Source organism: Hypanus sabinus, chromosome 9 (assembly GCF_030144855.1).
Source record: "Hypanus sabinus isolate sHypSab1 chromosome 9, sHypSab1.hap1, whole genome shotgun sequence".
NCBI classification, from domain to species: domain Eukaryota; kingdom Metazoa; phylum Chordata; class Chondrichthyes; order Myliobatiformes; family Dasyatidae; genus Hypanus; species Hypanus sabinus.
The window spans coordinates 45,155,637-45,182,326 of record NC_082714.1 but is presented as its reverse complement, the minus strand read 5'-3'; the positions used below and the strand labels follow the sequence as shown (position 1 = coordinate 45,182,326).

General features: G+C 39.5%; 1 protein-coding gene across 1 annotated transcript in view; it reads left to right on the top strand.

Annotated features, from left to right (window-relative positions):
- Positions 1 to 26,690, top strand: part of pemt (phosphatidylethanolamine N-methyltransferase) — a 128,843-nt gene that overhangs the window by 8,331 nt on the left and 93,822 nt on the right. Inside the window, exon 2 of the mRNA XM_059979595.1 lies at positions 4,143 to 4,250. Within this exon, the coding sequence (XP_059835578.1) occupies positions 4,158 to 4,250 (93 nt within the window). The 5' untranslated portion in view covers positions 4,143 to 4,157. The remainder of the gene's footprint in view (positions 1 to 4,142; positions 4,251 to 26,690) is intronic.

The following is a 26,690-nucleotide window of genomic DNA, read 5'->3' as shown; positions in this document are numbered from 1 at the left end:
CAGAGAAAACCTACAGAACAATACAGGCCCTTTGGGCCACAGTGCTGTGCCAAACATGTGCTTACTTTAGAAATTACCTAGGGTTACCCATAGCCCTCTATTTTTCTAAGCTCCATGTACCTATCCTAGAGTCTCTTAAAAGACCCTATTGTAACTGCCTCTACCACTGTCACCAGCAGCCCATTCCACGCACTCACCACTCTGCATAAAAAAAAATTACCCTTGACATCTCCTCTGTACCTACTTCCAAGCATCTTAAAACTGTGCCCTCTCATGTTAGCCATATCAGCCCTGGGAAAAAGCCTCTGACTATCCACATGATCAATGCCTCTTATCTCTCTATCAGGTCATCTCTCATCCTCTGTCGCTCCAAGGAGAAAAGGCCAAGTTTACTCAACCTATTCTCATAAAGCATGCTCCCCAATCCAGGCAACATCCTTGTAAATCTCCTCTGCACCCTTTCTATAGTTTCCACATCTTTTCTCTAGTGAGCTGCCCAGAACTGCGCACAGTACTCCAAGTGGGGTCTGACCAGGGTTTTATATAGCTGTAACATTACCTCTCAGCTCTTGAACTTAATCCCATGGTTGTTGAAGGCCAATGCACTGTATGCTTTCATAACCACATTGTCAACCTGCGTAGCAGTTTTGAGTGTCCTATGGACTTGGACTCCAAGATCCCTCTGATCCTCCATACTGCTAAGAGTCTTACAATTAATACTATATTCTGCCATCATATTTGACTTACCAAACTGAACTACCTGACACTTATCTGGGTTCAACTCCATCTGCCACTTCTCAGCCCAGTTTTGCATCCTATCGATGTCCCGCTGTAACCTCTGACAGCCATCCACACTATCCACAACACCCCCAATCATTGTGTCATCAGCAAATTTACTAACCCATCCCTCCACTTCTTCATCCAGGTCATTTATAAAAATCACAAAGAGAAGAGGTCCCAGAACAGATCCCTGAGGCATACCACTAGTCACTGACCTCCATGCAGAATATGATCCGTCTACAACCACTCTTTGTCTTGTGTGGGTAAACCAATTCTGGATCCACAAAGCAAGGTCCCCTTGGATCCCCAAGATCCCCTTGGTCCTCCTTACTTTCTCAATAAGCCTTGCTTGGTGTACCTTATCAAATGCCTTGCTGAAATATATATACACTACATCTACTTCTCTACCTTCATCAATGTGTTTAGTCACATCCTCAAAAAATTCAATCAGGCTCGTAAGGCACAACCTGCCTTTGACAAAGCCATGCTGGATATTCCTAATCATATAATATCTCTCCAAATGTTCATAAGTCCTGCCTGTCAGGATCTTCTCCATCAATTTACCAACCACTGAAGTAAGACTTACTGGTCTATAATTTCCTGGCTATCTCTACTCCCTTTCTTGAATAAGGGAACAGCATCTACAACCCTCCAATCCTCTGGAACCACTCCCATCCCCTTTGATGATGCAAAGATCATTGCCAGAGGCTCAGCAATCTCCTTCCTCACCTCCCACAGTAGCTTGGGATATATCTCGTCCAGTCCCGGTGACTTATCCAACTTCATGCTTCCCAAAAGCTCCAGCACATCCTCTTTCTTAATATCTGTATGCTCGAGCTTTTCAATCCACTGTAAGTCATCCTTAGAATCGCCAAGGTCCTTTTCCATAGTGAATACTGAAGCAAAGTAATCATTAAGTACCTCCACCATCTTTTTCGGTTCCAAACACACTTTTCCACTGTCACACTTGATTGCTTCTATTCTCTCACATCTTATCCTCTTGCTCTTCACATACTTGTAGACTACCTTGAATTTTCCTTAATCCTGCTCGCCAAGGCCTTCTCATGTCCCCTTCTAGTTTCATTCTTAAACTCCTTCCTGCTAGCCTTATAATTTCCTAGATCTCTATTGTTACCTAGTTTTTTGAATCTTTCGTAAGCTTTTCTTTTCTTCTTGACTTGATTTTCAAAAACCTTTGTACACCATGGTTTCTGTACCCTATGATCCTTTCCCTGTCTCATTGGAATGCATCCAATCAGGCATGGCACAAGTATCTCCTGAACAATTGCCACATTTCTTTACATTTCCTTGAGAACATCTGTTCCCAATTTATATTTCCACGTTCCTGCCTGATAGCTTCATATTTCTCCTTACTCCAATTAAACACCTTCCTAACTTCTCTGTTCCTATCCTGCTTCAGTGCTATGGTAAAGGAGATAGAATTGTGATCACTATCTCCAAAATGCTCTCCCACTGAGAGATCTGACACCTGACCAGGTTCATTTCTCAATACCAGATCAAGTACAACCTCTCCTTTTGTAGGCTTATCTACATATTGTGTAAGGAAACCTTCCTAAACACAACTAACAAACTCCACCCCATCTAAACCCCTTGCTCTAGGGAGATGCCAATCAATATTAAAATCTCCCATCACAACCCCTGTTATCATTGCATATTCTATGCCAGTTGTTTTTTTTCCCACAAGCTGAAGTCTGCAAATTCAGACTGATCTATTTGGCAATTGTTAACTCTCTGGCAAGAGAAGTGTATCATTATAAAACTGTCTAGGATTTATTAAGTTAGCAAATAGATCAGTGGGCCTGTTGAATTTTGGAAATCTGTAGACATTCATAAAGATGTCACAGGTGTTTTAAAGCTTGACACACTTACATTTTCATTTGCATTAATGTCATCTAGACATGGGGAAAGGCAAAGCAGAATAGGAGAGTAAACTCAAGATATTATAAGAAGTGTATGAGCTTCTATGGGTATGTAAGAACGAAAAGATTAGTGAGGATTTGTATCAGTCCCTTATAGAGATGGGTTAATTTCTAATCGTGGTTCACATTAAAGTTTTGGAGAAGTCAGGTTTGCTAAATGAGGAGCTATTGAGTAGATTAGGCCTACATTTTGTCAAGAAACTTAGAAAATTCCAACAGAGCTCAACAAGCTAGATATACAAATTTCAAAGTATATTATCAAAGTATGTATACATTATGAAACCTTGAGAGGAAAAATGAAAGTAAGCAAGCAGCATTCAGGATTTAAGTGTTATGAAAGACATTAAGCCAGGCATCACTGCAGCTGGAGCAGGTCACATCCTCAGTTCAGCGCAGAACTGAGTAAACGTCATGGAGCAGCGAGCAGAAATGGCCTGTTTCTTGCCTCTGGTCCCAACACCCTGATCTTTTCATTCTGGCCCTGTCCAAACATCAGGTCATTCCATGCTCTCGGACAGCTCTGGGTCTTGGACCTCTCCACCATGATTTGGCCCATACCCGACCTTTCCAATTCAGCCCAACGCTTAAATTGATCAGACTTCGGGGCACTCCTTGCTCCCACCTCTGCTCGTCTCGCCTCACCTCTGCATGTCTTTCCATTGTTTGTGGTGGTCATTATTAATAAGGTGTTTAGTAGAATGAGGAATCAAGAACCACCTGACTGTCATTGTACATAATCACTAGAAATTAATGTCTGGGTACACCAAGTAATTAGGAAAACAAACAATATCTTGACCTGAAAGGGAAGAAGCATCTTAATAAATGGAAATAAAAGTATCTTAACTGGAATTGTGGAAAGTTGCAGTTAGATTGTACTTGGGTATTATGCAGAGGTCTGCTATCCCTAACTAAGAGAGGAAATACTTGTAATAGGGAAAATTGGAACAAATGTTCTCCAGATTGAGGATTTTAACCTATAAGGAAAGTTTAGAAAAAGTAATCTATATTGGGAATACCTCTTAATTTCACTATGTCCACCACTTAAAAATAATTCATCCTCTTCGTGAGCACATTGACTAAAAGTATCATTACCTCATCCACTTGGCATAATTGTGGAAAACACCCTTTAGCCAATCCTCATCTTATTTGATATTTGTGCTGTGGTAAGAGTTGCCAGTTGCTGTTTAGAAATTGGAACCGTTACTTTCTTTTTCAAGCATACTATCCTTGCCTTGGCAAAGATTAACTAGCTTGGCACAGTCAAGGGATTTCGCTAGTAGTGCCACCTTGTCTCTTTGGTAGTAATGCTCATTGCTTTTGTAAGCTCTATTATTAATGATTTTTTTTACCATGCTTTAAGAAGAATAAGTTGAAATATTTGTGTCTTACTGGAAATAGAATTTTAAAAATTATTTCTTTCAGATTGATATCTCAATAATGGCAGAAATTTTCAGCTGCTGTGATTGGACTAACTTGAAGTTTAAAATGGCTATTCTGGCTGTTGCTTTCAACCCATTGTTCTGGAATATTGTGAGTATGAATATTGCTTCACACTTTTGCATTTTTATTTGAACGTTTTGTTATCCAATTCATTGAGTACCTAATCCAAATATGAATAATTAACATCTACAAGCTAATCAGTCAGTTCACTGAAAATGCATTTTAAGTAATTCTAGAGACTATTTGATGCTTATTTTCCAACTGTGTACTGTGCAGATGCAATTTATTGTAGTGATAATGGCATAAAGAATTAAACAAGTTTAGAGAAATAAAATTAGTATGATGTCTCACTCCTGCTTATCAATAACTTCTGTTTTTTGTCAGGTGCCTCAGATCTCTCCCAGATGATGAAACCTAGGCTCCCATCATTTCTGTGACCTCTGCTCAAGTGCCTTTATTACCTTAACTTTGAATCTGATGTTCTGCTTCATGTAAACATTTTCTTACAACTTCTTTAAGAGGTTAAAGTGTCTGCACTTCACAGCAATTCAGTTTTAGCAGAAATCTAAAGCATTTTTGCACTCATAGTATTAAATAGAGTACAGAATTTAAAACAGGAAACAGTGCAGACATGGTAAAATAAAAAATTAAATCAATATTAACAAAGAAAAACATCTGAAGGTAAATCTATTAAAACTAAAGTGAGGGAGGATATTAAAAGATTAGAAAAATATTGTCTTTCTTTAGTTCCTTTCTAAATCCCTATAAGCTGTGTAAGTTGCCTTACTATCAATGTCTCCTCATATTATGAAGTTAAGATATTACAGTATTCTAAAGCATGTGCAGAAACAAATCAGAAATCTCTCTCTACCTTTGGGCTTTTAATGATTATGCAGACTTGTTAAATTATTTTTGCATACCAAGGTATTATTAATAAGACAATGAACCAGTCAAATTTATTTTCAAGTTTAAAAGCTTATAATGAAGATGTTTAATTATATAATGTTTTTTGTTTTATCATTCTGCAATTAAAAATGTTTTTTAGGCAAAGCAAAGCATTTCTGCTTCAATTGTCATTTCTTTGGACATTTGACTGAGCACTTTGAAAGTGAACTCGGATGATGTTATTTCTTATACAATGTTTTGTCTGAGGTCCAACATGAAAATTAGTCAACCCCAGATTTTTGTTGCACATTGAGGGATCAGGGTTGCAAAAAACTGCTCAATCGAGAAAAACAAAAATCGGACTTAAAATGGAAAGATCTCTCTTTCTCAATCATTCTTAACTGGAGAATTGAAAAAGAGCATCCATTCAGGAATGTCAATGATAACCTGAAGGGCAGTCGGTCAGGATCAGTTCCAAGGAACATCAACATGCAGTGTTTTTCATAACAACTCACTATCACTTAATGACAGGACATCATGTAATAGTCTCCATACTGACATGAAAGCTGCCAATAAGCACAATATCCAACTTCTCAGCTACAGATTTGCCATGCCCATTGTTTTGTCTACTTTGTGCATCAGATTGGGATTTTATAATCTTAGCCTTAGATTGAATTGTTAGGAATGATAAATCGACTGAGCATTTGCTGGAACCTTCTGCCTCAGAGGTAAGGGTGGTTAGTTTAAAAAAAAACAAGTTTCTGGAGGGACTCAGTGGGTCAGGCAGAATCTGTGAAGCTAAAGGAATAATCAACAATCTGGGTTAAGACCCTGCACTAAGACAGTTCTTAGTTCGAGGACTAGTGCAAAAAGTCCTAGAGAAACATGAGTACCAAAGTAATGCTGTATGATTGGAAAATTTGCTTTTTGAATGTGATGTTAAATAGAACCTTTTATCTCAGCTAAATTTAAATAACCCATGGCATTTTTTTTCAACGAAATATGGGGAATGAGGCAGTGTTCTGCCAAATATTTATCAGTCAATACCACTGAAGCATAATTTTATCCTTATTACAAAGTTCTTTGTAATTGTTACAGTTTGGTTACATTTTCTACATTACAATGATTATTCTTCCATAAGTATTTATTTTGATGTTATCTGTTTCAGGATATCCTAAAAGGGCAGTGATAAGTGTTAAATAAATGCAAGCCTTCAGAAAAATTGCATATGATTTTTTATGTTATCCATGTGCATAATGCTAGAGAACATTGGAACTGTCACTGGAATTATTAGATGCTATTAAAGCAGTAAATGGTATTCCATCCAGAGAAATGTGGAATACTGCATTTTGAGATGGTAAATATAGCAAAGGAATACACTGAAAAGGATCAAAACAGAGTTGCAGGGAGATAGAAAACAGAGTGCCAGGACATTTTTGGAAAGGTTGTGGAAGCTGTTGTTGGTAATACCTCAGACAAAATCAGGAATCAGGTTGAGAATGATGTGATGAATGTCATGAGCTGCACATATTTCAATGCAAGTATCATTGGAAAGGTGAATGAGCTCAGGGCACAGATCAACACCTGGAATTACGAAGTTGAAATCATTAGTGAGACGATTACAGGTGGGGCAATACTGGCAGCTCAATATTCCTGGGTTCTGTTGTTTTAGCAGTGATAGAATGAGAGTGATTAAAGGAGGAGAGGTGGCGCTACTAGGCAGGGAAATTTTCACGGCTGTACTCCATCAGCACAGACTGGAAAACTCAACTAGTGGCGTGTTATGGGTGGAAATGAGAAATAAGAAAGGTATGACCACATTAATGGGGCTATATTACAGACCACCCAACAGTCCTAGGAATTTAGAGGACCAAATTTGTAAAGAGATCAGACCATTGCAAGAAACATAAGGTTGTTATAGTAAGTGATTTTAACTTTCCACATTGATTGGGAATCCCATACTGTAAAATGACTAGATGGGCTAGAGTTTGTCAAATATGTTCAGGAAAGTTTCCTTTATCAATATGAAGAAGTCCCAACGAGAGAACGTGTATGTTACTAGATCTGCTATTAGGAAATGAGACAAGGCAGCTGACAGCAGTTTGTGTAGGGGAACACTTTGCATCTAGTGACCACAATGTCATTAGTTTCAAAGTAAATATGGAAAAAGATGGGTCTGGTTCATGGGTTGAGATTCTAAATTGGAGAAAAGCCAATTTGATGGGATCAGAACTGATCTGGTAAGTGTGGTTTGGGACAGGCTGTCTTCTGGCAAAAGTGCACTTGGAACATGGGAGGCCTTCAAAAATGAAATTTTGAGAGTACAAAGGTCATCTGCCTGTCAGAATAAAAGATAAGGAACTAGTGTAGGAGTGTAAGTCTTGGTTTTCAAGAGGTATTGACGGCCTGGTTAAGAGAAAAAAGGAGTTGCATAGCAGGAATAAGTAAGTAGGAACCAATGGAGTGCTTGTGGAGTACAAGAAATGCAAGAGAATACTTGAGAAAGAAATCAGGAAGGCTAAAAGAAGGCATGAAGTTGCTGTAGCAGACAAGGTGAAGGAGGATCGTAAGGATTCTACAAGTATGTTAAGAGCAAAAGGATTGCAAGGGACAAAACTGGTCCTCTGGAAGGCCAGAATGGTAGTCCATGTGTTAAATTAATCTTTTGTATCTGTATTTACTCTGGAGACAACAGAGTCCATAAAATGAGGCAAAGCTGCATCAACTTCATGGGTACTGTACAGATTATAAAGGAGGAGGTGTTTGCTATCCTGAGGCAAATCAAGTTGGATAAATCCCCAGGGCCTGACAAGGCCCTCTGACCCTACAGGAGGTGACTGCAGAAATTGCCGGTGTCATAGAAGAGATACTTAAAACATGCTTAGTGACAGGAGAGGTACCAGATGATTGGAGGATAGCCAATGTTATTCCGTTGTTTAAAAAAAGTCTCTAAACAGAAACCAGAAAAATTTATAACTAGGCTTGTGAAAATGACATCAGTGGGAAAGAATTCTAAGGGATCAGATATATAAGTATTTGCATAAATGTGGACTGATTTAAGGATAGTCAGCATGGCTTTGTGTGTGGTAGGTAATGTCCAACCAATCTTGTAGAGATCTTCAAGGAAGCTATCAATAAAATGGCTGAAGGCAAGGCAGTGGATGTTGTCTACATGGACTTCATAAAGGCATTTGACAAGGTCCCGCATGGGAGGTTAGTCAAGAAAGTTCAGTTGGTTGGCACTCGGGATGAGGTAGTAAATTAGATTGCACATTGGCTTTGTGGAAGAAGCCAGAAAGTGGTAGTAGAGGGTTGACTCTGACTGGAAGGATGTGACTAGTAGTGTGCCACAGGGTTCAATTCTGGATCCTTTGTGGTTTATCATCTTTATCAATGATATGGATGATAATGTGATTAACTGGATCATCAGATTTATGGATGACACCAAGATTGGGAGTATAGTGGACAGTTAGGAAGGCTATCATGGCTTGCAGAGGGATCTGTGTCAGCTGAAATGGCAGATGGAATTAAAGTGTGAGGTTTTGCACTTGTAGGACTAACCAGGCTAGGTCTTACACAGTGAACTGTAGGGTACTGAGGAGTGTGGTAGAACAAAGGGATCTGGGAAAACAGATATATAATTTGTTGAAAGTGGTGTCACAGGTCGGTAGGGTCATAAAGAAAACTTTTGGCACATTGGTCTTCAGTGTATTGAGTACAGAAGATGGATGTTATGTTGAAGTTTTATAAGATGTTGGTGAGGCCTAATTTGCAGTATTGTGTGCAGTTTTGGGCACCTACCCACAGGAAAGATGTAAACAAGGTTGAGAGGTACAATGGTGTTGCCAGGTCTGGAGGACTTGAATTATAAGGATAGATTGAATAGGTTAGGTTAAATAGGTTAAATTTGTGTGTTTTGTCTGACATGATTTGAAAGTCTGATATTTATTTAAAAGGTAATGCCTTTATAAGATTAGTTTAAATATTAGTGATAAATCAGGCTTTTTTTTGCAAGCCAGTAAAGCCTTCTATATATCGATAAAATTTATATAACCAGCAGACTATCTCTGAATCATATTGATAATGGCTGCGGCCACCTGTCTTGTGAAGGCACCACCCAGGAGAAGGCAATGGCAAACTACTTGTGTAGAAAAATTTGCCATTGTACCCCCTGAGGATATACAAACTTTAACTTTTACCTGAAAACATTTGCACAAACAAGTTTTGACGCTTGTAATACATTCTGGAGAGAGAATCTGAGGTGGAATGTCTTCATTTGGGTCAACTGTCATTGTCTACTCTTCATTTAGTGGGCATTTTCCCCAGTATATCTGTTTGTCAGGGTAATGCTTTAAGAGGCCAAGTCAACTGGATTGAAAAATAATACCCGCTGTCTTACTTGTGAGGGTGTTGAATTCATACATTTTAACTACTTGGGTGGAGAAAATCAAATCAATTAGGTTGGAGAAACAAAGCAGATAAAATTTGAGCTACCCAAAAGTTAGAAGAAAGGAATATGAGATCAAAGAAAGTACACTAGTTGCTAATAGTTTTTTTGGGAAAAAAAGTGGAATATCACTTGTGATTGAGCAAATGCTAATGAATTTATAAAATCACTCATTTGGGTAAGGACGTTGCTGTACTCAGTCGCCTCTGAGTAATTCTCATTAAATGCTTTAAGAGTGGATTGCTTCTGGACTATCCATTAGCAAGCATTTTGCATGTTTTACTGATATTACTCAAATGTTGTCATTCAGTTTAGTAGCAGGGATTAAGGTGGTTTTTCAGAATGTTATTCAATGCTGCAGCATGCATTTGTTAACTGTATGGATGTCATGTCCTTTGATTACATTTGTTCCATGTTAAACCTAATGATAGTTTGTTATGGTTTGAGTGACTTTTAATGAATTTGTGTTTTTTTTTCATTCTGACTTACTGCTTTGCCATCGACGTGCTTCAAATTCTCCAGCCTAAATATTCATAGATGAAAAGTAAGAGACTAATCCTGTTGGTAGTAACATTGGTGTTTGTTTAAATTGGCATTTGTAGATTCAAAGTACTTTTATTATCAAAGAAAGTATAGACTATACAACCTTCAGATTTGTGTAGTTGCAGAGCAAGGAACCTGAAAGAACCCAATTAAAAAGAAGCAAAAAGACCAGCCTCCCCCTCCCCCACGGTGCCCACAGAGAAAGAGGAAAAAAAACGTGAAACAAATCATGGAAATAAACGTGAGCAACAGAATTCTGAACCAAACTGAACCCTGAGATCCAAATCCCTGGAGCAGCCTGGAGTAGGCCCAAAGCCTCGGTATTCAGTTCATTTGCGGGGCAAATCACCGCAAAGTTCGCAGACACGAAGTACAGCAGCCAGAGGCCGTCTCACAGCCTTAATGTCATGGAGACAGAAGCCCCCAGAATATCTGGGCCAACATTTAAATTTCCAAACTACACGCTAGGACCCTCTCCCATCGTGATGAATTGCTCTGGGCCTAGATTTTGCTGCTGGAGAAGCTGTTCTTGACCTTTCCAAATTGGCATGGTGCCCAAAGTGATCCAACCTCACCTGTCTATCTAGGCTGGCATCTGGACTGTCCAAATAGTGATTGTATCTTGCATTAGGACCCAGGCCTCAAGTGGTGAATCACTCCAGGCTTAGAACACGCCACCCACTAATGCACTTCATGCTTAGATTTCACTACTGAAGAAGCTGATCTCAACCTCTCCAAATCGGCTTGGCACCTGGAATGACCCACCCTCGCACATGTGCCAGCTGGATGGGCATTGGAACTCCTCTGTCCTGTCTTCTTGCCTCCGAATCCAATTAAAAAAGAAATAAAATCAAACCACCAGTGCCCCCAGAGAAAGGGAAAAAACCACAAAGTAAGACATATAACTAACAGTGAGCAACAACAACCACATTCCGAACCAGTTAACTGTAATGTTAATTCCAGCATAAAAACCAGTGATCAAACAGTTCAAACCATTTCTAAAGGTGGTAAGGAGGGTGCAATCCTGAGGGTGGAATCTCTGCACAGCAAAACTGCTTTGATAACATGAACTGGAGAATGTTGAGAGAGGCTGCTACTGATGGCAAATATGTTCACATTGAGGAATATATGGATTCTGTGACCAGCTACATAAAGAAGTGTACTGAGGATGTTACCATCATGAACACATCCAGTGAGGGCAAATCAGAAACCATGGCTTACTACGGAGGTTCGTACCAGGTTGAAGGATCGTGATGCTGCTTTTAGATTGGAAGACGCCACAACTCTCAGGGAAGCAAGAACTGCTTTCCTGCTCCATCAGGAAGATAAAATGGGAACATTCTCAAGAGAATTTAGAGTCACTTCTGTGATACCAGAGACCTGAGGCACATGTGTAAGGAAATTTGGAGTACAGACTACAAGTCTACCCTATGCATTAGTGACCAGGGTACTTCACTCCTTGGAAGGCTTAATTTCTTCTACGCCTGGTTTGATGCACAGAACAAAGTGTTGGCGAGGAAAGCACCCCCCCCCCCCCCCAGAGAGCAGACACTGTTTGTCTGAAGCTGTGGTGAGGAACACCCTGGCCAGAGTCAACCCACTCAAAGTTGCAGGGCCCGATAATATATCATGTTTGGTTCTGAAAGACTGCACAGCCCTGCTGACAGATCTATTCAACCTCTCTCAAACAATCCATTGTCCCCTCAGTTTCCTAGGCATCAACTGTCACTGCAGTGCCAGAGAAGGTGACAGTAACCTGTTTAAATGACTATTGTCCTATGGCATTAACATCAACCGTTATGAAATGCTTTGAGCGGCTGGTCCTGGAGCACATTAAAGCCTTTCTCGCAGCTACACTTGGATCCTTTCCAGTTTGCTTATCGCTCATATTAATCCACTGATGATGCAATAGCCTTTGCCCTTCACTCTGTCCTGTCCCCCCCTGGAAAATGGGGTCTTGTATGCCAAAATGCTGTTCATCAACTTCAGTTCGGCGTTCAACACCATCATGCCCCAGAAACTGGTGCGAAAATTGTCCTCACTGGGTCTGAACACCTCTCTCTGCATTTGGATACTGGACATCCTAACAGTAAGGCCACAATCAGTGTGGGCAGCAATATCTCTTGTCCCATTATGCTGAGCACTTGTACTGCCCAAAGCTGTGTGTTCGGCTTGCTGCTATTCACACTGGCGCATGACTGCCACAGGATCCAGCTCAAACCGTGTCAGCAAGTTTGCGGATGACACAACAATGGTTGGCATTATCAAGAACGATGATGTGACGGAGTATAGAGAGGAAGTGAAGCGGCTGGTGGATTGGTGAGAAGAACAACCTAAGCCTGAACATGGAGAAGCCAAAGGAAATCATTGTGGACTTCAGAAAGGTGCAGACAAACCATCCCCCTCTGCGAATACATGGCTCCTCCATAGAGAGAGTTAAGTGCACAACATTTCTGGGAGTTCACATCACAGAAGACCTCACCCGTAATATTATTTCCCTGAGCAAGATGGCATAGCAGCACCTCCACTTCCTAAAACGATTGAGACAAGCAAGGCTCCCAACCCCCATCTTAACTGCATTTTACAGGTGCACCATCCTGACAAGTTGCATCTTCAACTGCTATGGGAGTAGTTGAGCAGCAGACCAACAGACCCTACAAAGGACTGTGAGAACAGCAGAGAGGATCATGGGGGGGGGGGGGGAGGTCTCCCTATGATCCATAAGACAAGTAAAATTAGGCCATTCAGTCCATCAAGTCTGCTCTGCCATTCCATAATGACTAATCTCAGATCCCATCCAACCCCATACACCTGCCTTCTCACCATATCCTTTGATGCCCTGACCAATAAGGAAACGCTCAACTTCTGCCTTAAATATACCCATGGACTTATTCTCTACCGCAGTCTGTGGCAGAGCAGTCCACAGATTCACTACTGTCTAGCTAAAAGTATTCTTCCTTACCTCTGTTCTAAAAGGTCACCCCTCGATTTTGAGGATGTGCCCTCTCGTTCTGGATACCCCCACCATAGGAAACATCCTCTCTACGTCCTGATCCACATCTACATTATCTGGTCCTTCAACATTTGATGGGTTTCATTGAGCCACCCAGGATGTTTTATCAGGACCATCGCATAAGCTGGGCCCTTAGTATTGTTAAGGATCCCACCCATCCATCCAGCATCCTGTTTGACTTTCTACCATCAGGCAAGAGACAATGATGCATAAAAACAAGAACGGTTAGGATGAGAAACAGTTCTACCTCCAGGCCATTAAGGCTCTGAGTTCTTGACCACACCATATTCAAACATCATGCACAATGTTTAATATTAATGCTGTTTAAGATGTTATTTATGTGTGATTCATCTGTGGATTTTATCCTTGCCTTCATAAGTTACCATGTGCTATATGCTTACACCCTGGTTTGAGGAAATGTTGTCTTGTTATATACGTACATTATATGGTTATATACATGTATGTAGTTAAATGACAATAAACTTCACTTAACTTGCATTAATTAGTTTAACCAGCACAAATCCAACTCCAACTGCATCATTTTTGCAGTGGGCTAGCAGGGCACATCTCATGAACTTGCTTTGCCTTTGCTTGCTTCTTCATCATTTGTGGTGATAGCTTACCACAATTTACTTTGGAAAAAGTATTATTAATCATGTTTTTAATCAAATTCCTTTGCTTTCAAACTACCAGTAAGCTTTTGCATGTCTTCGGTAGCACCATCTTAAACCAGAAGTTCAAGTATTCTAGTACTTTTCCAAAGGATACATTTAGTTCTGCCTTTAGTACCACTGATTTCTATATCCTTATTTTTTTTGTGGATTAGTATATACAATCCTCCTCAAATTTCTTGTTTTAATGAAGATTTTAAGGTAAATGATCAGTCCTCTGATTGAACTTTATGTAGGATAACCATGTGGAACATATCCTGTTGCAGATTTTCACCTACCACTTTCTTAGCTATTGAATAAATGTTACTAGCACATCAGTAGGCAGAGACTAAGTGTAGCAAGGGCATAATTTGTACCTTAATGGAAATCTTCAGTATTTACCAGCAAGACTAAGTTGGTTCTGTTGCTGCTGAATTGTTGTAGTGTGTAACTACAGTCGGTAGAGTATGAAGCAACACATTGGGGAAAAGTAATGTGCTCTCATCTTACCATTCTAGTTGCATCATTCCTTGTGAATCTCCTCTGCAACTTTCCTGGTATTACTACATCCTTCCTGCCAAAGAATGCTGTAGTTTTAGCCTAATTAGTAACTTGCACACATTATTTTGACCTCCTTGATGTTGTATTTTGACTTTTGGACAATAAAGATTGTTGGTTTATGTAAGAGGATGCTAAGGAGTCCATTTCTAGATCATTAAAGGGTGTATGCCGGGATGTAAAGCAGGAACAGATTGCAGGAATTGATAGAATTAAATGCAGTTGCAAGAATTAGATGAACTGTGATTTTGCAGAGACAGGGTTTTTTCCTTTTTACCCTAATCTTGCTCTGATCTCTCTGTAATCCTCATGCACCATCTCCTTTAAGCAACTTGGGCACTACCTCAAATTCTCACTGAAGTATCTTCATTCACTTACTTTTCCCTTATTTGCTAAAGAACTCCTATTTACTAAGTGATCTAATCCTCCATCTGAACCTGCGTTTTTGTCTCCACTTATATTTTTATTTTGTCTTTTTTACCCCCATCACTATTTCAGTTCTCCCAGTTTATTTTCAGCTAACTCATTTTGCCTTCAAGTGTCTCAGCCTTGAGAAGCCATTTGAAGACCTTTTATATCCATCACTTGCATTCTTCTTCCTACCTTCTTTCTCCAGGGCTTCAATGACAATTTCAAGCAGCCAGATGTTGCTTTGAAGGGATGCCAAAACAAACGTAGTGAACAGTCACAACCAAAAGCAGGCTTCTTTGCAAGCTTTTATTCTCGTCTTTGTTTTCTTCTTTCATTCCAACCACTATTTCACTCTCTCCAGGTCCTTGTACTAGAATAGCCACACAAAATTGATTTATCCCTTCAGGTTGGACCATGTCATGTATTGCACTACCCTGGTTGATTTTGCCAAAATCATTTCATTTATTTTGCTGGCACATTTGTGTCTACAGTTCTTAAAGCACATTAATCTAACTTCCTGCATTTGGAGCCTCCTCACTAATATCCTGTACTATGCATGTGATTTAAACACTGTCTTTTATTTTATTGTGTATTTCATTGGGGAGTCATTTACTGACCAACTCTGATCATTTTGGAGCCCTGCTTCTGTAGAGATTGTTTTCATGCAGCTCAGTGAAATAAGGTTAATGTCTTTTAAGAAATTTTATACTTTTCTATGAATTGCATTATGCATATTGACTGAGTAATTAATGCAGATTGTCCTTAGAACTTGCATAGTTTATAATAATTAGTGAATTTGCATCCTTGTAAAGTTACTCTTTTTAGTACAGAAATTTTGTTCAAGATCTATGCAGTTAATCAGTCCATGAATAATTATGGAGAGAAACATTGCATTAGCTACTTTAATCATTTCAAGCATACAATGGTAATAGTTTGTGGTTAATGAAATAAATCAAAAAAATTTAAAGTGGTATTTAATTTGTTGCCTATTGAAAATCTTTCTTGAATGTTGCAGCATTTTCACCTTTAACTGGAGTGGGGGAAAATGTATCCAGTCCTGTGCAGAATGAATTTCAGAGATAATAGTTTTCATAATGTTCATGTTTTAATGGAAAAATATTGATCTAGGATTACCTGAAATTAAAGGGCCTAAAATATAGAAGGACTTCAGTAAGCTCATAAGCACAAAGAATTTTGCACCATCGGAAATGACTAAAAATGTATTTAAAGCCATTTAATTTGAAATGTGAAGGTGTATATTAGTGTTGACAGCTAATCTACCAATTGGATGACTAAGTATTTATTTCACACATTTTATTTCAGAAAGCTTCTTGTCACATTGCCACATCTGCCCAAGTTCTGTACTCTCTATATCTCTTGTTGGGCTAGCCTGCAACACAGTCCACTTTCAATTTCTTGCTCGTGTTCTCAAATGAAGCCCTGTAACTCGAAAAATCACTCCTGCATTGTGTAATTTTGAATAAGCCCTAATTATAGCAAGCCGTTTTTATAACAGCAGTTAACATTGTAGTTTAAAGAGCAGCCAGTTTAGAGATTGACAATTAGCATAGACAGCATACATTGGCTTCATTCTGTGTTGATTTTTCTCTACCGTTCTGAAGAATGATTCTGTACAGTCATCCACAATACCTCTTAAATGTTAGTGTTCATTTGTATGTGACAGTATTTCATTATGAATACATAACGATTCTCTGTCCTGACTTTTCAGATGAATGCTGCCTAATATTTTATTTTGGGTATATTTGAATTAAGTTACAATTAAGCTGTATTCTTGAATTCATAGTGAATGTGTATCACTCTTAGCACAGTACCTTTGCTCAAAGCAATTTAGAAAATTGCGAAATATGGTGTTTATGTACGTATACACAGACACAATGTTTTTTGCATGCCTTTGATTCTGAAAGCTCTTTAGATACTGAGTATGGGTTTCAAGAATAAATCTGTATCAATTGCTCAACAAAGTGTGACACTGTCTATTTCATTGTAAGTTTGTTTTGTTGATTATTAAATCATATTAGATTTGAACACATTTTTCTCTAATATTTAATTCAGCAGGATGATAGCATGACACTAAAAAGAGAAAATCCTAGAAAAAGACCATTGACTGAACACCTGTTTTTGCCTGCCGTCCTCCCAGAGAAACTGCATTCCTTGTTTCATTTTCGTTCTCTAAAGGCCACAATTGACACATTAGTTAGATAGGCTTATTTATAGCTAATCCCCACAGCAATCCTGGTCTCTCTCTTTCACAAATTTATTTTGTTCTTTGCATTCTTCCCCAATATTTCGGCTGCTTAAAACCAATTTGTTTTCTTTTGTTCCTAGTTTTAAGGCAGTGTTTCTGAACTGAAATGTGAATTCTGTCCCTCTTTCTGTAGAAGCTGCCCAACCTACTGAGTGTTTCCTACATTTTTAGTTTTTTGCAGTTTTCTGATTTTTCACAGAAATGTGAAGTGAGATGTGAATAATTTTAATGATCAACTTTCCTTCTGTATTTCATTTAGAGTAATTGGAATGTTTTCTTTCAATCTATTCTGAGAGAAGTATGCAAGTCCTCCCAACGTTATCCCATCCTGTAAACTGTTTGTAACTTAGACAATTCAAGTCAGAAATACAACTACAACCCAAATTTCCATATGGTTGAAGATGCCTACAGCACTACTCAACTAGCAAATCCACCTCTGGTCTTTTGAATGCTTGTTTGTATGTATGGGTTGTATATATATTGGACTTTTTATACTGGGGAGGACCTGTACCAAAAATGTCATGACTTGGGCTAAGTTTCTCTTTACATTATAGAAGAAACAAAACTTGCTCTGCATGCTGATACATACAGCAAGGTTTACAATGATCAGGATTACAATGTTACTGTTGTAAGAGATAATATGCGTTTTCAATGTATAAAGTGTTCTGTCTATTTTGTTTCTGTTCCATAAGCACCTTTCTGGGTTAGTATACTGCAAACCTGCAGATCAGATCCTTCACTAATTAACATCACAGCTTTAGCATATTAAGATCATCTGACATTCCACCTTGATATTGTTGGGAATGTGTTTGCCTTTTATGGATAAAAATGTCTCTCTATGATGTTTGCCCGAGCAGGGAGGGGTTCCTCTTGGCTTCAGCCATACTGATTTCAGTATCTTGGTGGAAATTTTGCACAAGAATTCCAGGAATTGAGTGACTAGGAAAGGGCAAACAAGTAGCTTGGGCTTGAAGCTGAACAGGCAGGAAGTGGTCAGAAAAATTGCAATCAGAATTGACTCTGCAAGGACTTGTGCACTATCGTGCAAAATTTTCACAACCACTTTGTTATTCAAGTTGGCTATCTGATCCTTTACCTCTGTGCAGCCTTGAACTCATCCAAAGCAGCACCTTTGATGTTTTAACAGCTCAAAGAAACATCTAGACATATTAATCCAATTGTAGCAGGTTGATGTCCCCTTTCCCTTTTGCATTGTTGTATTAGGCTGTGAGAAATCACTGCCTCTCACAGCAAATATTCCAGTCCTAAAAACTCAACAAGCTTGAGGAGTGGGTTTTCCTTATGGAATTATAGTCTACCTAGAACATAACCCCTTTTAGAGCTAAGGATGTCACAGAGGAACAAGGTATTTAAGTACTTTAACATCCATGTCTTGTGCCTCGTGTGTATGTATATATCTTAAGGGCATGCTTAATGTTTCTGCTGAATACTAATAAGCATTAAAACATTAACCACAGATGCTGCCTGACTGACTAAGTCTTTCTAGCACTGTTTTATTCCAGAAAAGAATATCATGATAATAGTTTATCCATGGGATTATTTTAGTTTTATCATCATGGAACCACTGAAGATATTGTAAACTCTTCCACCCTCCTGGGCTAACGTCCCAACCCAACGTGTGATGAATGCTTCAGTCTGCAAGAATCGGAGTTTGTCATAGCATCTTCACAGCACCAGTCCCTAGATCAGGTTTTAGTATTTTGAAGACAGAGTAGACTACAATAGAGTTGCACATTTTTGTTTGTGGGAGGGCACCATGAAATGCTGGGCTATATTATATTTAGGTGTGACAGCTCAGGAGGTTATTGTGTCAATTTCCCAGTAGATGAGGACATACAGTGTATCCGTTCTGCACCCTTGCAAACCCATGAATGCATGTTGATTGCTTTGCACATTTTCTGAAGTATTTAAATATTCAATGCAAGCATTTACCAAAATCGTTTATCATGTATGTACTTTAAGGAGAAAGGGTAAATGTGCCATGATGCATCTAGAAATATTTTCTACATAATAGTAGTGTTCGAGAAGCATCAAGTTAGATGACACGTCATTGTTAGGGAAGCAATGAATGGATATCCAGAGGTTCTGAAATAGGGTATGGCTGTCTTGGTACAAAATGTTTAGAAGCTGAACCTGGAACAAAGCTAGAAAATCTGTAGATATTCTTGGGTAGTTGCACAAAAGTGATACTTCTGAGTGAATGTAGCCATGTGACATGATGTGAGTCCATTTCTGAGTAGCAATCTGCAAACTATGGTACAATTCTGCCAACAAGTGTAATACTCAACTGCTGTATGCATTGCTTTTGACTTGGAAGGTCACTTTAATTCCTAGCAAATTATTCTAGCTGTTTGTCTCTCATGAGGTTGAGCATTTGTCTGGAAACTGTAGCCCATGTATATTTATTTGATGTCTGTGACTAGAATATTCTGGCCATACAGTTTATTTGTTGGTCGCTAAAGCTTCCAGCTCAACATGCTGGTTTTCGGATTTCTATGTGTGATTAACAGACTAGGAGGGAACATAGATAGTGTTACTGTTCTGAGAGTGGAAGAGGATACTGACAATGTATTCATGTTAATTTTGGCAAAAGTAATTCATAATTACTTCCTGCTTTTGTGTCAGTGTGCATGTCTAGTAAGACCACTAGATATATAGACTGCAGTACCATAAACCATTTATCTGATCAGGTGATTGATGGAATGGGTAAATAATGACATGCATGTATCCTTTAATAGCTTCATGATGGATATTTCCACGGCCTATTTCACCAGCTAATTTGAATTTATATTGCACTTGACAGAAACAATGATTTCAATAAATGGGTGAGGTTTTTTTGACTAGCCTTGCCTTGGGATTACCATCATTTCATAATATCATGGGAATATCTTCAAAACTACCTTCTGAGCCTATTTGCTTGCAGCCTCTGAGATTCAGTCTTTATGCTGTTAAGTGGTAAAGCATTGATCAAGTGATGAAGTAATGTTCCCAACCATATCCTTAGATCTTGAGCAGATCAGCTGTTTGGAGTATTTGCAGGCATTTTTACCTTCACCCTATTTCAATCCGAGGTTCCCAAACAATTTGAGAATATCACTATCACCATGGTATCTAAGAAAAACAAGGTAATGTGCCTTAATGACTACTGCCTGGTGGTTCTGACATCATCCATCATAATGTGCTTTGAGAGTATCTACATCAGCACTGGAGCACCACAGGGATGTCTGCTTAACCCCCTGCTTTAGTTGCTTTACACCTATGGCTGTGTGGCTGAGTACAGCTTCAACACCATATACAAGTTTGCTGATGGTATCACTGTTGTGGGCTGTATCAAAGATGGTGATGAATGAACATGCAGCATGGAGATTGAATATTTGGCTAAGTGGTGTAATAACAACAACCTTTCACTCAATGTCAATAAGACCAAGAAACTGATTGTGGGCTTCAGGAGAGGGAAACCAGACATCCATGAGCCAGTAGTGATTGGAGGATCAGTGATGGAGAGTGTCAGTAATTTTAAATTCCTGTGTGTCACTATCTCAGAGGACCTGTCCTGGACCCATCATATAAATAAAATTGCAAAGAAAGCAAGACATTACCTCTACTTTCCCAGGAATCTGCAGAAAATCCTACAAAAGATAGTATATTAGGTTCAGTATTCATATAAAACCTTACTAACCATTGGGTATATGTACATGAAACATTACAGTGGCAAAGCAGCATCCATCATCAAAGATCCTCACCAGCCAGGCCATGCCCTTTTCTTGTTGCTGCCATCAGGTAGAAGGTACAAGTGCCTCCGGACTCTCATCCCAGATACAAGAACAGTTACTGTCCCTCAACCATCAGGCTGTTGAACAAAAAGGGTTAACTACACTCATTCTACTTCTGGTGTTATCACAACCGATGGTCTTACTTTAAGGGCTCTTTATCTTGTTATTTCATGCTTGTTATTTATTGTTAGTTACTTGTATTTGCATTTGTACAGTTTGTTGTACATTGATGCTGTTTAGATACTGTTCTATAAATTTGCTAAATATGCCTACAGAAAATGAATCTCAGGGTTGTAAATGATGACATGTATGTACTCTGATTTAAAAAAAATTTACTTTGGACTTCAAAGGATGGTCATTGACTCCATCCTCCCAGACAACCTTAACCTACCATAATTCGCCTACTGCTGAGACAGGTTCATGGAGGTTGCTGTCTCCTTGGGCCTAAACTGGTCTATGGAGCAACTGGACAATAAGGACACCCCCTTTTGGTTACTGTTCACTGACTTTGGCTATGACTTTATTTACTATAGTTCCAATCAAACCCATCTCCAAACTCCTCAACTTGGGATTCAACAACTAATTCCTTTTTCAACTGGATTGTTGATGTCCTGGCCAGTGCAACATAATCAGTAAGCAACACTTTTACCATGATTATCCTCAACACTGATGCTCTACCAGGTTGTGTCCTCGTCCCCCTACTGTACTTTCCTATACATTCACAATTGCATGGCTGGATTTTGCTCTAACTTCATCTACAAATTTGCAAATGACACCACTAATGGCCTGAATCTCAGATAACAATGAGTTAGAGTATGGGAAAGAATTAAAGTGATTAGTGGCACAGTGTCATCATACAACCTTTTTCCTAATGTCAGCAAAACAGATAAGCTGGTCATTGATTTCATGAAGGGGGCTAGTGCACAGACTCCTGTTTATATCAATGGTGCTGAGGTCAAGAAAGTTAAGGGCTTCAAATCCCTGGGAGAAAACATCACCAATAGCCCTTCCTGGTCCAACCATGTAATGTATTGCCAAGAGAGTGCACCAGTGCTTCTACTTTCTCAGGAAGGTAAAGTTAGTTGGCATGTCACTATTGATCATCATTACATTTTATAGATGCACCATAGAAAATATGCTCTCTGGATACATCACCACTTGGTATAGCAACCATAACTCTCTGCAGTTTCTTGTCCAAAACAGCTTTGGTAATGCAACCAACGTAATCAAAGAATCCACGCACCACTGACGTTTTCTGTTCTCCATCGCATCAGGCAGAAGATACAAAAGCCTGACAGCATGTACCACTACACTCAAGGACAGCTTCTGTTCTGCCATTTTAAGATTATTGAACAATCCCCTAGTTTAAGACAGACCTCCCCTGGTGCTCCTCCTCCTTCCCTTTCTCTCATAGTCCAATCTCCTCTCCTATCAGATTCCTTCTCCAGCTCTTTACCTTTTCCGTCTATCATTTCCCAGCTTCTTAATCACCTTCCCTCACTCACCTAGCTTCACCTCGCACCTTCTGGCTTGTATTCCTGCTCCTGTCCCTACCTTCTTGTTGTGGCTACAACCCCACCCCTTTCTTTACAAGTCCTGATGAAGGATCTTGGCCTGAAATGTCAGCTGTTATTCATTTCCACAGTTGCTGCCTAATAAGTTCCTTCAACATTTTGTGTGTGTTCTTGACCTCTCTGTACCTTGCTGAGTCCTTGCACCTTGCTGTCTACCTGCACTGCTCTTTCTCTGTAGCTGTAACACTTTATTCTGTATTTTGCAACTGTTTTCCCTTGTACTTCCTCAAAGCACGTGTTAAATGATCTGTATGGGTGGAATACAAAATAAGATTTTTTATTGTACATGTGACATTAAAAAATCAATTTAACATTTTTTGCCATTTGGTTTTGGCAGGCGTGCCCAATGTGCTGTGGCTAAGAAAGCAGCTAGATACTTCATAAAAAAAAAACTATTTTTTGGCAACACACTGTGGACTATCAGGATATAAATCTATCATTGGGGTACCTGACTGTCCTGATTAACGAAGATATAGTGGGCATTATGGCCTCTAAACATAAATGTCATCTGAATTCCATGGATTTGTGAAATTGATTGAGAATTTTTTTCAGGCACAGACTGTGGTGAAATTAGCTGTTCTTTTGATTCATGTAAAGTCCTGAATTTTCAAAGGAAGCCCCAAGCACCATTATCATGTTCAGGATGCTTTTGATCTTCACAAATCTGCAAGCACACTTCATGTAATTCTGTGCAGAAGAAAGAAAAGGTTAAGTCCCTTTCCTTGAGTATAGAGATTTAAATACCTTCCGAATGTTATAGTGAAGTGAGCAGAAAATTAGAATGTGTGATATTGATCTGCTGATTCTGTCATCTAGAATTAGCATACTTCTGATTAATCATAATATTTATCCATTTATGTAGGTTGGTGCTGTACAGATTGAAGGCTCTTGATCTCTGCCACCTTTATAATTGAAACTTTTAGCTTCTAGCTTCATTGCTGCATGGACAGTTGGAGGCAGAAATGATCTGTATATTTTTTAGAGGGGTAGCCATTCGACTGCAAATGGGGGCTTGTCAACCCTATCTCTGATGATTGTCCTTTATTTACAACTTGTACCAGTACATCCAGTTGGATCCTCATTGCAGCAAAGAGTTAACTGCTGGAGAATTGACCATGTCACTCACTGTGGCAGAACCACATTTTAGCTACCTGCTGTGTCCAAACTAGTGTAGCACACAGTAGAACAAAGTGAAAAATGTCTGTTTAGCTAACACTTATTGAGTTCTCAATTTTCCAGCTGTGAACAGAATGTAATTGAAACTGTTGTTTTGTAACTCCAGAAATTAATTTTAAAAAAATAGGAGCTGGGAAACAGATCTACTTTGTTTTTACTTTCCCTTTCTTTAGTAAGGTGCACACGTATGATGTGGTGGCATAATGCAATGTGCCATTCATGTATTATTTGTATGCAAGACCTTTAATGAATTATGTAAACAAACAAGGATATTTAATCAAAGTCAAATATTACTGAAGTATGTAAGATATTGCTCTCTAGTCATCCTGATACCAATTTGGGGGGGGGAGGGGGTGGGGGAGGTGGTACGGGTCGTGGTTGGTCACCACTTTGCTTGGCAGTTAAGACGTGGTTTTGAAACAATCTCATGTTCTGTGGCCTCCTGTATGGAGGTTGTAGGAGTTGACTCTGGGACTGCAGGAAGTGATTCTGACAGCTCTGGATACCTTTCTTCTTTAACAATTCACTTAGCTCTCCTCAACTTACCAATGTGTCATCTCCAGATGACATCAGATATGATCTCAACTGTGTAGGAGAATGGTCCAATTCTGTCCTTAATCTTTCCAAGTACCCACTTTTTATCACCTCTGTAATCCTTCACCAGGACTGTATGTTCAGGAGTGAAATATCAAAACTTCTTGACTGAGTTGCCTTCAATTTGTCTCAGCTGTTTGTCCTGCATCATCCTTCTGAGTTTGGGTGTGAGTGGATCCAAGTATGAACACAAGGGATGACCTAGGTACAGCATAGCTGGTGAGTTATTTGTTGGATGTCGAGTGTGCTGCATTGCGATGTATGAGGAGGAAATTGGCGAGCTTCTAATTCAATGTTGATGTAGTGTGTTCTGCTGACTTTATGGCAGAGAGTTCTTCAGACACAGGACAAACCTTTGCACCAAGCTGTTTGTGGCTGGGTGATATGGTGCAGATGTAATATGTCTTAGTCCATTTATTTTCAGGAATGACTGAAACTGTTCCACAACAAAGAGTGATCTGTTGTCATTAAGTATTCTGGAACACTAGTCCTTGAAAAGATGCTTCTCAGTAGATCAACAAGGTGTGAAGCTGTAGTGGAAACTATTGGGAACACTTCTGGCACTTTGTAGCTGCATCTACTACTACCAAGAAATCTGTGCCCATGAATGGTTTGGCAAAATCCAAATGAATCCTCTATCAGGGCAATATAGGCCATTCCGAAAGATGGAGAGGTGCTGTTCTTCGCATCTTCTGGATGTATCGGCATTCTGAAAAGTGCATGGCAAGCTGCATGATCTGCTGAGCTATCTCAGGCCACCAGATGAAACTTAGAGCTGCGCTTTCATTTTGACTATACCTAGATCACCACTATGTACTGCAGCTCCTCCAACACCTAAGCTCTCAGCTTGAACGATACAACAACTCTTACTCCCAACATAAGGCAAATCCCGTTAAGGACAAGTTCATCCCCAAGCTGGCAAAAATGGGAGAACTGGGATTTCTGCTACACATTCCAGCCATTTTGGATGGCCATGTACACCTGAGACTTTTCTGGTTTGCCTTTAGATCATCTCTGCCATTATAGGGATACTTTTGATTTATTTTAAGGAGATTGCATCAAGAGGAGTGTTCCCTTTTGTAAATTTTTCAGGTGTTTCCTTTTCCAAGGGTAAACAGACAATCCATCAGCATTTCTGATTTATTGTACTCTTGAATTTGACCTTTGATTTATATTCTCCAAGAAACAGAACTAATCTCCGCATTCGTGCTGCTGCTTTAGTGGAACACCCTTTTGTGCATTGATATTAACACTAGTGGCTGATGATCAGTAATGAAGGTAAACTTTCTCCCATAGAGCTACTGATTGAAACACTTCACACCCCAAACCAGACTCAAGGCCTCTCTGTCAATCTGTGTGTAATTTTTTACTCTACAGAAGTAAGAGAACAAGATGCAAAGGCATTCACTTCCATCACTCAGCATGTGACATGACTACACCTATACCATGAGGCGAAGTGTCACAGGCAAGCTTCTTTGGATGATGTGGATCATAATGTGTGAGTATGGTATGTGACCTTGAAATCACCACAGATCCTGAGAAACCTATGCTTCTTTGTTAGTGGGACCACTGGCGTTGCTCATAGGCTCCACTCAATCTTGGAAAGAAGTCCTCCAGTCTTCACGCAGTCTAGCTCACTAGCTACTTTATCACAGATGGTCTAAGGAACTGTTTGGATATGGCAATTTCCTTTCACACTATTTTGCCCTTGATCTGTTTCGAGTTTTCCAATGCATTCTGTGAACACTGTTGTGGCATCATCCAGTACCTTCCTTAATTCGCTTTCAGTTGACTGTTGCAGGGGAAGTAGCATGCAAATTGTGGATGGCTCTTCAATCAAGTTGTAGTTGTCTCAGCCAATCATAGTTCTATAATGCTAGCCCTCCTGTTTTTAACCACAAAGAAGCCCAATGTGGCTTGCTGGTTGTATCTCAGTGTTATGAATGTCATTCTCATCGGAGTTATCTTTTCTCCTGTAACACGCTGTAAGGTTTAACTGCTAATGTAATGGTTTCTCTGTAGCAGCAATGTTTGGGTTATGACTAAAGATAATGGTGCTTTGAAATGTGAGAATACAATGAGAGGGGTGTTGTTCTTTTGTGTGGGTCTGGGAGCAGTGATCGCGTAGTCTTTTGCCGGGCAGAGATGAGGAGAGAAGATGCAAATGGAGAGAGTTGGTAGACTGCCAGACGGAGTGGACTTGGAATGAGTGTTGGCTGCGCTCACAGGAGGTTGACGGGAAACCAGTGGACTGATCTGTGAGTTCCAACATTGCACATTAGACTGTTTAATAAGAATGGGCCCTTTTTCCTTATCTTTACTAACCAGGTACTTTTGTCAGATTAAGAATTATAAAGCTCAATCATTTAATCACATATTGTGTACCATTTGTTATTTTGTGGTACTGATTTGTAACGGGACACATCACTCAGCATCCACCCAAACAAGATTTCTTAAATTTGGTCGGGCCGAGGACTGTCTTCCCCTAGGTCAAGCCGCGAGCCAAACCGAGAGTTACAATTGTGGGGGTCGTCAGGGATTGATTTTGTTGGATACTCTGTTTTAACCCTGAGAATTGAACCGGTGGTGTAGATATTCGTATTCTGGATGAGTTGTTAA